Source organism: Oncorhynchus mykiss, chromosome 28 (genome assembly GCF_057628025.1).
Source record: "Oncorhynchus mykiss isolate SJ-2025 chromosome 28, ASM5762802v1, whole genome shotgun sequence".
NCBI classification, from domain to species: domain Eukaryota; kingdom Metazoa; phylum Chordata; class Actinopteri; order Salmoniformes; family Salmonidae; genus Oncorhynchus; species Oncorhynchus mykiss.
Genome location: NC_143049.1, coordinates 43418383 through 43434492, shown reverse-complemented (window position 1 = coordinate 43434492; position 16110 = coordinate 43418383). Strand labels below are relative to the sequence as shown.

The window sequence follows — 16110 nt, the reverse complement described above, 5'->3', positions numbered from 1 at the left end:
CATCCATCCATGTCCATCCATCCATCCATGTCCATCCATCCATCCATCCATGTCCATCCATCCATCCATGTCCATCCATCCATCCATGTCCATCCATCCATCCATGTCCATCCATCCATCCATGTCCATCCATCCATCCATGTCCATCCATCCATCCATGTCCATCCATGTCCATCCATCCATCCATGTCCATCCATCCATCCATCCATGTCCATCCATCCATCCATGTCCATCCATCCATCCATGTCCATCCATCCATCCATGTCCATCCATCCATCCATGTCCATCCATCCATCCATGTCCATCCATCCATCCATGTCCATCCATCCATCCATGTCCATCCATCCATCCATCCATCCATCCATCCATAGGAAATAAGAGAAAACAGAATGAAATAAAGAAAAATATGTGTTTCCTGAAGACGCTCTAATGAAGTTCCAGTGTTCAACAACTGGGTGTGTTTCAAAACGTCATTTTAAAAAACAAAAAGGAAGCAGTATTCATGGTAATGTTTCTTCTGGTTCTGGTGTACACGCATTTCCCTATTTCTGTTATACTGGAGCTGTGATCAGAAACGACTTGGTGAATGGAGCATGTATCACTCACTCTTCATGTGTTACAGTCGTCTGTTTCTCTGTCCTACAGTTTCCAACAGTCTTTCTGTCCTCCAATAATATCGCAGGTCTTTTCTGGCTCTCTCTCTATCCATCCGTCCATTTTTTCATTCATCAGTCCGTTATGAGGGTTATCTTTCCGCCAAGCACACAGACAATCATGGTTCTGGCCCGTTGGGTCCTGCCTGCCTGTCTGTCTGCACAAGGCAGGTCATCACAGCAGGCGTTAGTCTGTGTTGTAGTACTGCAGGAGGGTCAACAGGGAGCGCTCTAACTGTACAAAGAGAGCGATAGCAGGGTGTAGAGCACACAGCTCAATTTGCTGTTCCCTTGTTCCTCTCCCCTTCACCAGTGTCTCTGGAGGCCTCTCCTCTTCACCAGTGTCGCCTGGAGGCCTCTCCCCTTCACTAGTGTCTCTGGAGGCCTCTCCCCTTCACTAGTGTCTCTGGAGGCCTCTCCCCTTCACCAGTGTCTCTGGAGGCCTCTCCCCTTCACCAGTGTCTCTGGAGGCCTCTCCCCTTCACTAGTGTCTCTGGAGGCCTCTCCCCTTCACTAGTGTCTCTGGAGGCCTCTCCCCTTCACCAGTGTCGCCTGGAGGCCTCTCCTCTTCACCAGTGTCGCCTGGAGGCCTCTCCTCTTCACTAGTGTCCCTGGAGGCCTCTCCCCTTCACTAGTGTCCCTGGAGGCCTCTCCCCTTCACTAGTGTCCCTGGAGGCCTCTCCTCTTCACTAGTGTCTCTGGAGGCCTCTCCCCTTCACCAGTGTCGCCTGGAGGCCTCTCCCCTTCACTAGTGTCTCTGGAGGCCTCTCCTCTTCACTAGTGTCTCTGGAGGCCTCTCCCCTTCACCAGTGTCGCCTGGAGGCCTCTCCCCTTCACCAGTGTCGCCTGGAGGCCTCTCCCCTTCACTAGTGTCTCTGGAGGCCTCTCCCCTTCACTAGTGTCTCTGGAGGCCTCTCCCCTTCACTAGTGTCTCTGGAGGCCTCTCCCCTTCACCAGTGTCGCCTGGAGGCCTCTCCCCTTCACTAGTGTCTCTGGAGGCCTCTCCCCTTCACTAGTGTCTCTGGAGGCCTCTCCCCTTCACCAGTGTCTCTGGAGGCCTCTCCTCTTCACCAGTGTCGCCTGGAGGCCTCTCCCCTTCACTAGTGTCTCTGGAGGCCTCTCCCCTTCACTAGTGTCTCTGGAGGCCTCTCCCCTTCACTAGTGTCTCTGGAGGCCTCTCCCCTTCACTAGTGTCTCTGGAGGCTTCTCCCCTTCACCAGTGTCTCTGGAGGCCTCTCCCCTTCACTAGTGTCTCTGGAGGCCTCTCCCCTTCACCAGTGTCTCTGGAGGCCTCTCCCCTTCACTAGTGTCTCTGGAGGCCTCTCCCCTTCACTAGTGTCTCTGGAGGCTTCTCCCCTTCACCAGTGTCTCTGGAGGCCTCTCCCCTTCACCAGTGTCTCTGGAGGCCTCTCCCCTTCACCAGTGTCGCCTGGAGGCCTCTCCCCTTCACCAGTGTCGCCTGGAGGCCTCTCCCCTTCACCAGTGTCGCCTGGAGGCCTCTCCCCTTCACCAGTGTCTCTGGAGGCCTCTCCCCTTCACTAGTGTCGCCTGGAGGCCTCTCCCCTTCACTAGTGTCTCTGGAGGCCTCTCCCCTTCACTAGTGTCTCTGGAGGCCTCTCCTCTTCACCAGTGTCGCCTGGAGGCCTCTCCCCTTCACTAGTGTCTCTGGAGGCCTCTCCCCTTCACTAGTGTCTCTGGAGGCCTCTCCTCTTCACCAGTGTCGCCTGGAGGCCTCTCCCCTTCACTAGTGTCTCTGGAGGCCTCTCCCCTTCACCAGTGTCGCCTGGAGGCCTCTCCCCTTCACTAGTGTCTCTGGAGGCCTCTCCCCTTCACTAGTGTCTCTGGAGGCCTCTCCTCTTCACCAGTGTCTCTGGAGGCCTCTCCCCTTCACCAGTGTCGCCTGGAGGCCTCTCCCCTTCACTAGTGTCTCTGGAGGCCTCTCCCCTTCACTAGTGTTTCTGGAGGCCTCTCCCCTTCACTAGTGTCGCCTGGAGGCCTCTCCTCTTCACTAGTGTCTCTGGAGGCCTCTCCCCTTCACCAGTGTCGCCTGGAGGCCTCTCCTCTTCACTAGTGTCTCTGGAGGCCTCTCCTCTTCACTAGTGTCTCTGGAGGCCTCTCCTCTTCACTAGTGTCTCTGGAGGCCTCTCCTCTTCACTAGTGTCTCTGGAGGCCTCTCCTCTTCACTAGTGTCTCTGGAGGCCTCTCCTCTTCACTAGTGTCTCTGGAGGCCTCTCCTCTTCACTAGTGTCTCTGGAGGCCTTGCCTCGTCCTCCTCTTAAAGAAACAGCAGCACCTGAAACAGAACACAAATGAACAATAGGATTAGATTCTTTATTGTTCTCAGACACTGACTATACAAAACATTAAGAACACCTGCTCTTTCCATGACCAGGTGAATACCGATGAAAGATGAGACCCCTTATCGATGTCACTTGTTCAATCCACTTCAATCAGTGAAGATGAGGGGGAGGAGACAGGTTAAAGGATGATTTTTAAGCCTTGAGACATGGATTGTGTATGTGTGCCATTCAGAGGGTGAATGGGCAGGACAAATCATTTGGGTGCCTTTGAACAGGGTATGGTAGTAGGTACCAGGCGCACCGGTTTGATTCAAGAACTGCAACGCTGCTGGGTTTTTCACGCTCAACAGTTTCCTGTGTGTGTCAAGAAAGGTCAACCACCCAAAAGGAAATCCAGCCAACTTGACAACTGTGGGAAGCATTGGAGTCAACATGGGCCAGCATCCCTGTGGAACGATTTCAACACCTTGTACAGGGAACATGGGCCAGCATCCCTGTGGAATGCTTTCAACACCTTGTAGAGGAAACATGGGCCAGCATCCCTGTGGAACGATTTCAACACCTTGTACAGGGAACATGGGCCAGCATCCCTGTGGAATGCTTTCAACACCTTGTAGAGGAAACATGGGCCAGCATCCCTGTGGAACGATTTCAACACCTTGTAGAGGGAACATGGGCCAGCATCCCTGTGGAACGATTTCAACACCTTGTAGAGGGAACATGGGCCAGCATCCCTGTGGAACGATTTCAACACCTTGTAGAGGGAACATGGGCCAGCATCCCTGTGGAACGATTTCAACACCTTGTAGAGTCAACGCCCCGACAAATTGAGGCTGTTCTGAGGGCAAAAACAGGTGCAACTCAATAATTATATACATTTACATGCCAAACAAGATAGCCAACCTGGCTCAGATCCTAGTATGTGTTTTTTGCAGTGTTTATTCATCGACATTCCAGACTAATACATGTCTCTTAGCCAGAGGATGGACATGTTGGCCAGCTGGCCTAGAAGACCCGGTAACATTCAGGTCAACAAGCTGTTCCATTGAGATGTTTGAAAAGTCTACCTCTCACTGGTCTTTCGGGCTAGCTGGACATATCAATTAGCACCGTCTGAAAAGTACTAGCCCTGGGCTTATTTTCATCTTCATTCTTAGAGCAGTGAGTGTTGGGGAAGAAGGCATGGGGGACGGAGGACGGTGGAAGGAGAGGGTGGGATGGAGGATAGGGATCGGAGGAGACGGAGGGCAGAGGAAGGGGGGGGGCGGGGGAAGTGGGGGCTGAGGAAGGACGAGGGACAGAGGAAGGACGAGGGACAGAGGAAGGACGAGGGACAGAGGAAGGACGAGGGACAGAGGAAGGACGAGGGACAGAGGAAGGACGAGGGACAGAGGAAGGACGAGGGGACGGAGGAAGGAGGGACAGAGGAAGAACGAGGGGACGGCGGAAGGAGGGACGGAGGGTGGGGGGCGTCCATCTTACTTTGTGTCGTCGGCCACCTCCACCTCGGCCGGGGCGGTGATGGGGGCGTTGGAGTGGCCCGCAGTCGGATCGTCTGTATTCAGCTCCCCATTGGTCGAACTCATCACCTGCAGGGGAGCATCATGGAAAGTTAGATGTTAGAAAATGGTGGCTTACTGTGGTCATAAATATATGTCATGTCACTAACACTAAACTACATGACCAAAAGTATGTAAATACCTGCTCCTCCAACATCTAATTAAAAAACCATGGGCATTAATATGGACTTGTTCTCTCGGTTGCTACTATAACAGCCTCCATTCTTCTGGGAAGGCTTTCCACTAGATGTTAGAATATTGCTGCAGGAACTTGCTTCCATTGAGGTACTGATGTTGGGCGACTAGGCCTGGCTCGCAGTCAGCATTCTAACTAATCCCAAAGGTGTTCAATGGGGTTGAAGTCAGGGCTCTGTGCAGGCCATTCAAGTTCTTCCACACTAATCTCGACAAACCATTTCTGTATGGACCTCGCTTAGTGCACGGGGGCATGGTCATGTGGAAACAGGAAAGGGCCTCCCCCCAAACTGTTGCCACAAAGTAGGAAGCACAGAACCGTCTAGAACGTCATTGTATGCTGTAGCGTTAAGATTTCCCTTCACTGGAACTAAGGGCCTATTCCGAACCATGAAACTACAGTTGGCATTGGGGCAGGTAGCGTTCTCCTGGCACCCGCCAAACCCAGATTTGTCCGTCGGACTGCCAGATGGTGAAGCGTGATTCATCACTCCAGAGAACGTGTTTCCACTGCTCCACAGTCCAATTGCGACGAGCTTTACGCCACTCCAGACGATACTTGGCGTTGAACATGGTGATCTGGGGCCATGGAAACCCATTTCACAAGAACAGTTCTTGTGCTGACGTTGCTTCCAGAAGCAGGTTGGAAGTCAGTAGTGAGTGTTGCAAACGAGGACAGACAATTTTTTTTTACACTGTTCAGAACTCAGCGGTCCCGATCTGTGAGGTTGTGTGGCCTCCCACTTTGTGGCTGAGTTGTTGTTTTGGCTCCTAGACGTTTCCACTTCACAATAACAGCACTTCGTTTTTTGAGGAAATTTGAGGAACCGACTTGTTGGAAAGGAGGCATCCTATGACGTTGCCCATTGAAAGTCACTGAGCTCTTCAGTAAAGCCCATTCTACTGCCAATGTTTGTCTGTAGAGATTGCCTGGCTGTGTGCTTGATTTGATACACCTGTCTATGATGGTGCCGTAACCCCGGACGGGGCGGGCCGTAACCCCGGACGGGGCGGGCCGTAACCCCGGACGGGGCGGGTGTTAAACTGGTCAGAGGCAGTAGGACCACTGGAACATTGGGAGCATTTTGTAACTGAACTAAATGACTACCGCCCCGTAGCACTCACTTCTGTCATGAAGTGCTTTGAGGCTAGTTAAGGATCATATCACCTCCACCTTACTGGCCACCCTAAACCCACTTCAGTTTCCATACCGCCCCAACAGGTCCACAGACCATCACACTGCCCTATCCCATCTGGACAAGAGAAATACCTATGTAAGAATGCACTTCATTGATTATAGCCTTCAACAAAATAGTACCCTTCAAGCTCATCATCAAGCTCGAGGCCCTGGGTCTCAACCCCGCACTGTGCAACTGGGTCCTGGACTTTCCACTTCGCTGACCCTCAACACTGGGGTCCCACAAGGGTGCGTTCTCAGCCCCTTCCTGTACTCCCTGTTCACCCATGACTGCGTGGCCATGCACGCCTCCAACTCAATCATCAAGTTTGCAGACGGCACAACAGTAGTGGGCTTGATTACCAACAACGACGAGACAGGAAGGAGGTGAGGGCCCTCGGAGTGTGGTGCCAGGAAAACAACCTCTCACTCAACGTCAAACAAAGGATATGATCGTGGACTTCAGGAAACAGCAGAGAGATCACCCACCCCCCCCCCCCCAATCCACATCGACGGGACAGTAGTGGAGAAGGTGGAAAGTTAAGTTCCTCGGCGTACACATCACAGACAAACTGAAATGGTCCACCCACACAGACAGTGTGGTGAAGAAGGAGCAGCAGCACCTCTTCAACCTCAGGAGGCTGAAGAAATGTGTCTTGTCACCCAAAACCCTCCAGGACACCTACACCACCCGATGTCACAGGAAGGCCAAAAAGATTGTCAAGGACAACAACCACCCGAGCCACTGCCTGTTCACCCCGCTATCATCCAGAAGGAGAGGTCAGTACAGGTGCATCAAAGCAGGGACCGAGAGACTGAAGAACAGCTTCTATCTCAAGGGCATTAGACTGTTAAACAGCCACCACTAACTCAGAGAGGCTGCTGCCTACATTGAGACCCAATCACTGGACACTTTAAACCATGCCACTTTAATAATGTTTACATATCTTTCATTACTCAATATATATATACTCATATCACACAATATATATATTTTTGTTGCTCTTTTGCACCCCAGTATCTCTACTTGCACATCTGCACATCTGTCACTCCAGTGTTTAATTGCTAAATTATAATTATTTTGCCACTATGGCCTATTTATTGCCTTTACCTCCCTAATCTCACCTCATTTGCACACACTGTATATATACTTTTCTATTGTGTTATTGACTTTACGTTATTCAAGATGCATGTAAACAACATTCTAAAGATTGATTCAGTTTGACATGTTTCTACTGACTGTTACGGAACTTTTGGACATTTCGTCATGTTATAGTGGACGCGCTTTGTGACTTTGGAATTGTTTACCAAACCCGCTAACCAAAGTAGCTAATTGGACATAAATAACAGACATTTTCGAACAAATCAAGCATTTAGTGTGGACCTGGGATTCCTAGGACTGCATTCTGATGAAGTACATCAAAGGTAAGGAAACATTTATCATGTATTTTCTGGTTTCTGTTGACTCCAACATGGAGGCTAATTTGGCTACTGTTCTGAGCGCCGTCTCAGATTATTGCATGGGTTGCTTTTTCCTGAAACTTTTTTTGAAATCTGACACAGCGGTTGCATTAAGGAGAGGTATATCTATAATTCCATGTGTATAACTTGTATTATCATCTACATTTATGATGAGTATTTCTGTTGAAACGATGTGGCTATGCAAAATCACTGGACGTTTTTGGAACTAGTGAATCTAACGCGCCAATGTAAACTCAGATTTTTTTTATATAAATATGAACTTTATCAAACAAAACATGCATGTATTGTGTAACATGAAGTCCTATGAGTGTCATCTGATGAAGATAATTTAAGGTTAGTGATTAATTTTATCTTTATTTATGCTTTTTGTGAATGCTATATTTTGCTGGAAAATGGCTGTGCTTATTGTGGTTTGGTGGAGACCTAACATAATCGTTTGTAGTGCTTTCGCTGAAAAGCCTATTTGAAATCGGACACTTTGGTGGGATTAACAACGAGAATAGCCTTAAAATGATATAAGACACATGTATGTTTTAGGAATTGTAATTATGAGATTTCTGTGGTTTAAATTCAGCGCCCTCTATTTTCACTGGTAGTTGTCATTTCAATCCCGGTATCGGAATTGCAGCCATAACAGGTGACACTTGGCCGTTCAGCTAACTCCAAACGGTGGGGACCGACGGCGAGCCAGACACCAGACACCAGGGTATTAGTGGGACAACAGCACTAATTGTGTGCAAACTAGACTACAGGAACTGTATAACGTTAGCTAGTTGATGACAAAAATAGCACTCTGTAAAGTGAAGCAGAAGTTAACAGAGTTCCTGTCAATAGAAGAGAAGCCACTTAATAACACCGTGTGATGGATTGGTAACAGTTAAACACTACGTTTTCTGAGGAGAGCTGCTAAAAATACTAGACACGTGAAGAAGAAACCAGAGCATTGTGGGTACTATACAGATACGTTGGGCTAACGGCCACAAAGATTTGATTGGCCGGTTAGGTGTGATTGAATAAGGTTTCAGCCTATAGTGAACCGACTGAAATAGAGACCTTGTGCAAAAGAAACAATAGCAAAAGGAGCGAGGAAAGAACAGAGCAAAGAGAAAATGGAAAAGAAAGACATACAGTAGAAAGAATGAAGACAGTGTTTATCATCGAGGGACTACAACCACTGCCCAGTACCTGGACGGAGCCCCCCAGCCTATCAGCTGTTAGATGAGACCCCAGCAGCTCCCTATTGGTCACTGGAGTGGGCTGGGACTCACTTCCTTTGGGTTCTGGCGACTGGTGCGACAGCAAGGGAAGAGAGTACAGGACAAAGAGGGAGAGATGGAGGGAGGACAGGACAAAGAGGGAGAGATGGAGGGAGGGCAGGACAAAGAGGGAGAGATGGAGGGAGGGCAGGACAAAGAGGGAGAGATGGAGGGAGGGCAGGACAAAGAGGGAGAGATGGAGGGAGGGCAGGACAAAGAGGGAGAGATGGAGGGAGGACAGGACAAAGAGGGAGAGATGGAGGGAGGGCAGGACGAAGAGGGAGAGATGGAGGGAGGACAGGACAAAGAGGGAGAGATGGAGGGAGGGCAGGACGAAGGGGGAGAAATAAAGGGAGGAAGAAGAGAGATGAAGGAGGAGATGGTAAAGGAGGAAGGAGATGGAGGAGTGTAAAAGGAAAGAAAAAAAACAATTAAGTTTAAAGAGGTTGTGTCTTTTCCCTCTTGTGCAGAAGCAGTTAGACAGCTACTTAGACAGTGCTCAACCAGAGGACACAGACAGACAGACCTGAGGGGCAGTGTGGTGACGTGGGGGGGGGGCATGCACGTGACATGCAGAAGCACAAACGTCTGAACAAGTTGACGGTCGGAGACTGAAACCAGTCTGTTTCTGGTCTCTTTAATATAGCCTGGGTACCAGTCTGTTTCTGGTCTCTTTAATATAGCCTGGGTACCAGTCTGTTTGGCTTGACAATGATGATTGAGTTGGCAGAAGTACCAGTGCATGTGGACCAGGCTACAGTTATGTTAGTAACACTAAAATGTCAAATTCAGCTAATGCAGAGAATGACGTGTGAAATTTGAATTAAAAAATGTTGAGCTTTTTCCTCAGAAAATTCTTCTGTCAGTTTTGCTGTAAGTCAGTCTATCAAGAGAAACTGAAGTTGCTGTTCTTCATCAAGGACTGGGTCTTCAGTGTGTGTGTGTGTGTGTGTGTCCTACCTGGTTTTTGGTCTGCTGCGTTGCCTTGTCTCTACTGCTGGACTGTAGGAGGGTCTCACTGGGGACTGGACCAATGGGAGTAGGCTGAGGAGAGGGGTTAAAGGTCATGATTAAAACTAAACAGCCAATAGGACTGTACTGAGGAGAGGGGTTAAAGGTCATGATTAAAACTAAACAGCCAATAGGAGTGTACTGAGGGGTTAAAGGTCATCAATAGGACTGTACTGAGGAGAGGGGTTAAAGGTCATGATTAAAACTAAACAGCTAATATGACTGTACTGAGGAGAGGGGTTAAAGGGCATGGTTAAAACTAAACAGTAATTGTTGTTACCTTTCTGATAAACTCATCCATCTAACTTAGTAAGAATCCAAACTATAGCGTGAATCCCATGTATATCAATGATATGCATGCTGATACATGAGGCCCGTTGTCCTGCAGAGAGACAGAGCATTAATAGTAGAGATATGGACTGACCAGTGGCTTGCCGACCCAGTCGTACTCGTAATCAAAGACGTAGCCGTTGCTATCGAAGAGGTCGGTGAAGAGTTTCCGTAAGTAGTCGTAGTCCGGCTTCTCCAAGAAGTCCAGAGAACCCACATAACGCAGGTAGGTGGCCATCTCTTCAACAAGGAGAAAAAAACACATTAAATACAGGTAGGAAAAACACAATGAAATACCTTTCCAATATTTCAGGTGTTACGTAGTTATTTACTCCTAACCAGCAGGATAACCTAAAGTACTGAAAGGAACTAGAAGTTGGACAGAAAGAAGGACAAAGAGAAGAGACCCGGACCTGGGAAGCTCTCACACAGCACCTCGATGGGCGTGGTTCTCTTGGTGTCACCTATCTTCTGATAGCGCTCCTTCAGAGTGTCTGCCTGGGAGGGAGAGTGGAAGGAGGGAGGGAGAGAGAGTGGAAGGAGGGAGGGAGAGAGAGTGGAAGGAGGGAGGGAGAGAGAGTGGAAGGAGGGAGGGAGAGAGAGTGGAAGGAGGGAGGGAGAGAGAGTGGAAGGAGGGAGGGAGGGAGAGAGAGTGGAAGGAGGGAGGGAGAGAGAGAGAGTGGAAGGAGGGAGGGAGAGAGTGGAAAGAGGGAGAGAGTGGAAAGAGGGAGAGAGTGGAAAGAGGGAGAGAGTGGGAGGGAGGGAGGGAGGGAGGGAGGGAGGGAGGGAGGGAGGGAGGGAGGGAGGGAGGGAGGGAGGGAGGGAGGGAGGGAGGGAGGGAGGGAGGGAGGGTGGAAGGAAGGAGGGAGGGAGGGAGGGAGGGAGAGTGGAAGGAGGGAGGGAGGGAGAGTGGAAGGAGGGAGGGAGGGAGAGTGGAAGGAGGGAGGGAGGGAGGGAGGGAGAGTGGAAAGAGGGAGGGAGGGTGGAAGGGAAAGAGGGAGGGAGGGTAGAAGGGAGGGAGGGAGGTGGTGTAAGAGATAATGAAGGTTCATTTGGATGATTAAGAGAGTCAGTACTTAGTCACGAGAAAGGTTCTGCTGCACACGGAAACAACGCCCTGGCACACGGAAACAACGCCCTGGCACACGGAAACAACGCCCTGGCACACGGAAACAACGCCCTGGCACACGGAAACAACGCCCTGGCACACGGAAACAACGATGTGAGATGGAGATCTGTGCCTGAAGGCTGTGTGTCTGTCTGGACTGATAAAGTAGTGAGGTCTAGTCGACAGACAGTCTGACAGTAGCGGTCCTAACATGGACCTTTGAGCAACATAGACCACATTATCAGAAGGCTGTGCCAATGCTCCGTGTGCTTTGTTTTTGCTTTGTCATTATGGGGAATTGTGTGTAGATTGATGAGGGAAAACAATATGTATTTAATTAATGCATTTTAGAATAACACTCCAACTGTAAAGGTCAAGGGGTCTGAATACTTTCCACATTTACTGGATATATAGTGTATAGACAGAGGGGACTCTGTTAGTGTGGTCTTGTTCCTGTATCCTCATGGGGGAACTGAAATTCCCCCAAAAAAGACGAGTAAAACAAAGAAAAATGTCCTTGGTGGGGACATTTCACATCTGCATGAGGCTTCCTTAACCTTAGCGGTTAGGTGTTAATAAGGTTAGTAAAACGGGTGTGTTTGTTCCTACCTTCAGGCCTTGCCAGGGCAGACTGCCTCGCAGGAAGTACATGAACATGTGACCTAGAGCTTCCAGGTCATCTCTCCTGCTTTGTTCTGCAGAGATACAGGAAACACACACACACAGACAGAAACATCTTCAAACACAGGAACAAATTGAGTTCCTGATAATACACACTGTTGACCCAGATAAACCGAACAAACATTATTAACCCTGATTGAAAGATGGTCATAGAAAATGTAATATGTAAGAGCTCGTTTCTCAGATCCAGGTTAAACCTACTCCTGGACTTTCAACTAGCCCTGTGAAACTAACCCTAAAATACCTCAAGTTGGACAACAGAGGCAGTGTAAAGTTTGAGAATTTTCAACAACAAAACATTTTTTGGGATCAGAATTGATTAAACATGAGATTCCTCAGGCTTAACGTAAACACACACACGGCTTGATGCAGTCCAACGCCTTGAACTGATACTAACCATAGAGACTTCCACTGCTAATAAGGGATAGGTTAGAATGTCCTAAAACTCAGGAAGTAGATGAAGGTATCAAGGCATTGGCCGTATCCAGACTGTCAGACCTTGGGCCATAGCGGGACATTCAGTAATGCCGGCAATGAACACAAGGGGTGCTGTTTTCAAACCCCACTGATAGTGTAATCTGTAGGTTAGCAATGCTAACAAGTTCATGTACTGCATTAGAGAACGCTAACGAGGCCATTTTAGATTTATTTTACCTTCATATAACTAGGCAAGTCAGTCCTTATTTTCAGTGACGGCCTGGGAACAGGGGGTTAACTGCCTTGTTCAGGGCCAGAACGACAGATTTGTACCTTGTCGGCTCAGGGATTCGATCTTGCAACCTCTCGGTTACTAGTCCAACGTTCTAACCACTAGGCTACCTGCAATTGCAACACAGTTTCACGCACACACACACACACACACACCCCAGTCAAAAGTTTGGACACACCTACTCATTCAAGGGATTATTTAGAAAATGTTACACATTGTAGAATAATAGTGAAGACATCAAATAACACATAAGGTATCATGTAGTAACCAAAAAAATACATTATAAATATATTTTATATTCGAAATTCTTCAAATAGCCACCCTTTGCCTTGACAGCTTTGCATACTTTTGGCATTCTCTCAACCAGCTTCATCAAGGCATTCTCTCAACCAGCTTCGTCAAGGCATTCTCTCAACCAGCTTCATCAAGGCATTCTCTCAACCAGCTTCATCAAGGCATTCTCTCAACCAGCTTCGTCAAGGCATTCTCTCAACCAGCTTCATCAAGGCATTCTCTCAACCAGCTTCGTCAAGGCATTCTCTCAACTAGCTTCGTCAAGGCATTCTCTCAACCAGCTTCGTCAAGGCATTCTCTCAACCAGCTTCGTCAAGGCATTCTCTCAACCAGCTTCGTCAAGGCATTCTCTCAACCAGCTTCGTCAAGGCATTCTCTCAACCAGCTTCGTCAAGGCATTCTCTCAACCAGCTTCATCAAGGCATTCTCTCAACCAGCTTCGTCAAGGCATTCTCTCAACCAGCTTCATCAAGGCATTCTCTCAACCAGCTTCGTCAAGGCATTCTCTCAACCAGCTTCATCAAGGCATTCTCTCAACCAGCTTCATCAAGGCATTCTCTCAACCAGCTTCATCAAGGCATTCTCTCAACCAGCTTCATCAAGGCATTCTCTCAACCAGCTTCATCAAGGCATTCTCTCAACCAGCTTCATCAAGGCATTCTCTCAACCAGCTTCGTCAAGGCATTCTCTCAACCAGCTTCGTCAAGGCATTCTCTCAACCAGCTGCATCAAGGCAAAGGGTGGCTATTTTGAAGAATCTCAAATATAAAATATATTTTTATTTGTTTAATACTTTTTTGGTTACAACATGATTCCATACGTGTTATTTCATAGTTTTGATGTCTTCACTACTTTTCTACAATGTAGAAAATAGTCAAAATAAAGAAAAACCCTTGAATGAGTAGGTCTGTCCAAACTTTTGACTGGTACTGTACGTATACTAGTAACTCAAAGACTAGTCACAGTTTGCTGCACCAAATGAATCATAACCAGGAGGATTCTCAGCTGTTACCAAGCGAATGCTTAATTTTGGAATAAGCAAACCACTTACGGGGCATTTCAAAAAGTATTCATACCCCTTGACTTTATCCACATTTTGTTCCGTTACAGCCTTATTCTACAAATGTATAAATAAAAACAGAAATATCACATTTACATAAGTATTCAGACCCTTTACTATAAGACTCGAAATTGAGCTCAGGTATATCCTGTTTCCATTGATCACCCTTGATGTTTCTACAACATGGAGTCCACCTGTGGTAAATTAGATTGATTGGACATGATTAGGAAAGGCTTCTATTCCAATATAATCCATCCACCTGTCAGGTGTGGCATATCAAGAAGCTGATTAAACAGCATTATCATTACACAGGTGCACCTTGTGCTGGGGACAATAAAAGTCCCCTATGTCCAGTTGTCAAACAACAATGCCACAGATGTCTCAAGTTGAGGGTGCGTGGCATGCCGACTGCAGGAAAGTCCACCAGAGCTTATTTTTTAAAGAATTTGGCAGAACATCCAACCAGCCTCACAACCGCAGACCCAAGGCGAGCGGTTTGCTGACGTCAACATTGTGAACAGAGGGCACCACGGTGGAGGTTGGCAGGAATAAGTTATGGACAACGAACACAATTTTTTTTTTTTTAAATCGATGGCAATTTGAATGCACAGAAATACTGTGACGAGATCCTGAGGCCCATTTTCTTTAGGGTATCTGTGACCAACAGATTTATATCTCTATTCCCAGTCATGTGAAGTCCATTCATTGAATTAAATTGACTGATTTCATTATATGAACTATAACACTCTGCCTGCTGCTGAAATGTCTCTCTAGGCTATGTAGGCCAGCCTGCTGCTGAAATGTCTCTCTAGGCTATGTAGGCCAGCCTGCTGCTGAAATGTCTCTCTAGGCTATGTAGGCCAGCCTGCTGCTGAAATGTCTCTCTAGGCTATGTAGGCCAGCCTGCTGCTGAAATGTCTCTCTAGGCTATGTAGGCCAGCCTGCTGCTGAAATGTCTCTCTAGGCTATGTAGGCCAGCCTGCTGCTGAAATGTCTCTCTAGGCTATGTAGGACAGCCTGCTGCTGAAATGTCTCTCTAGGCCAGCCTGCTGATGAAATGTCTCTCTAGGCTATGTAGGCCAGCCTGCTGGTGAAATGTCTCTCTAGGCTATGTAGGCCAGCCTGCTGCTGAAATGTCTCTCTAGGCTATGTAGGCCAGCCTGCTGCTGAAATGTCTCTCTAGGCTATGTAGGACAGCCTGCTGCTGAAATGTCTCTCTAGGCCAGCCTGCTGATGAAATGTCTCTCTAGGCTATGTAGGCCAGCCTGCTGGTGAAATGTCTCTCTAGGCTATGTAGGCCAGCCTGCTGCTGAAATGTCTCTCTAGGCTATGTAGGCCAGCCTGCTGCTGAAATGTCTCTCTAGGCTATGTAGGCCAGCCTGCTGCTGAAATGTCTCTCTAGGCCAGCCTGCTGCTGAAATGTCTCTAGGCTATGTAGGCCAGCCTGCTGCTGAAATGTCTCTAGGCTATGCAGGCCAGCCTGCTGCTGAAATGTCTCTCTAGGCTATGTAGGCCAGCCTGCTGATGAAATGTCTCTCTAGGCTATGTAGGCCAGCCTGCTGATGAAATGTCTCTCTAGGTCAGCCTGCTGATGAAATATCTCTCTAGGCTATGTAGGCCAGCCTGCTGCTGAAATGTCTCTAGGCTATGCAGGCCAGCCTGCTGCTGAAATGTCTCTCTAGGCTATGTAGGCCAGCCTGCTGATGAAATGTCTCTCTAGGCTATGTAGGCCAGCCTGCTGATGAAATGTCTCTCTAGGCAAGCCTGCTGATGAAATGTCTCTAGGCTATGCAGGCCAGCCTGCTGCTGAAATGTCTCTCTAGGCTATGTAGGCCAGCCTGCTGATGAAATGTCTCTAGGCTATGTAGGCCAGCCTGATGATGAAATGTCTATCTAGGCTATGTAGGCCAGCCTGCTGATGAAATGTCTCTCTAGGCACCCCTGCTGATGAAATGTCTCTAGGCTATGTAGGCCAGCCTGCTGATGAAATGTCTCTCTAGGCCAGCCTGCTGATGAAATGTCTCTCTAGGCTATGTAGGCCAGCCTGCTGCTGAAATGTCTCTCTAGGCTATGTAGGCCAGCCTGCTGCTGAAATGTCTCTCTAGGCTATGTAGGCCAGCCTGCTGCTGAAATGTCTCTCTAGGCCTGCCTGCTGCTGAAATGTCTCTGTAGGTTATGTAGGCCAGCCTGCGGCTGAAATGTCTCTCTAGGTTATGTAGGCCAGCCTGCTGATGAAATGTCTCTCTAGGCTATGTAGGCCAGCCTGCTGCTGAAATGTCTCTAGGCTATGTAGGC

At 48.4% G+C, this 16110-nt stretch overlaps 1 protein-coding gene across 2 annotated transcripts in view; it reads right to left on the bottom strand.

Moving 5' to 3' along the window:
- Positions 1-657: 657 nt before the first annotated feature.
- LOC110508263 (casein kinase I) overlaps positions 658-16110 on the bottom strand; it is a 47039-nt gene continuing 31586 nt past the window's right edge. Inside the window, exons 6-12 of one of the 2 annotated variants that reach the window (XM_036966118.2) lie at positions 11681-11766; positions 10377-10461; positions 10058-10203; positions 9583-9666; positions 8552-8653; positions 4436-4542; positions 658-2946 (exon numbers count right to left, since the gene is read on the bottom strand). In XM_036966118.2, the coding sequence (XP_036822013.2) occupies positions 2895-2946; positions 4436-4542; positions 8552-8653; positions 9583-9666; positions 10058-10203; positions 10377-10461; positions 11681-11766 (662 nt within the window). In that variant the 3' untranslated portion in view covers positions 658-2894. The remainder of the gene's footprint in view (positions 2947-4435; positions 4543-8551; positions 8654-9582; positions 9667-10057; positions 10204-10376; positions 10462-11680; positions 11767-16110) is intronic. The other variant, XM_036966120.2, reaches the window with a different exon arrangement.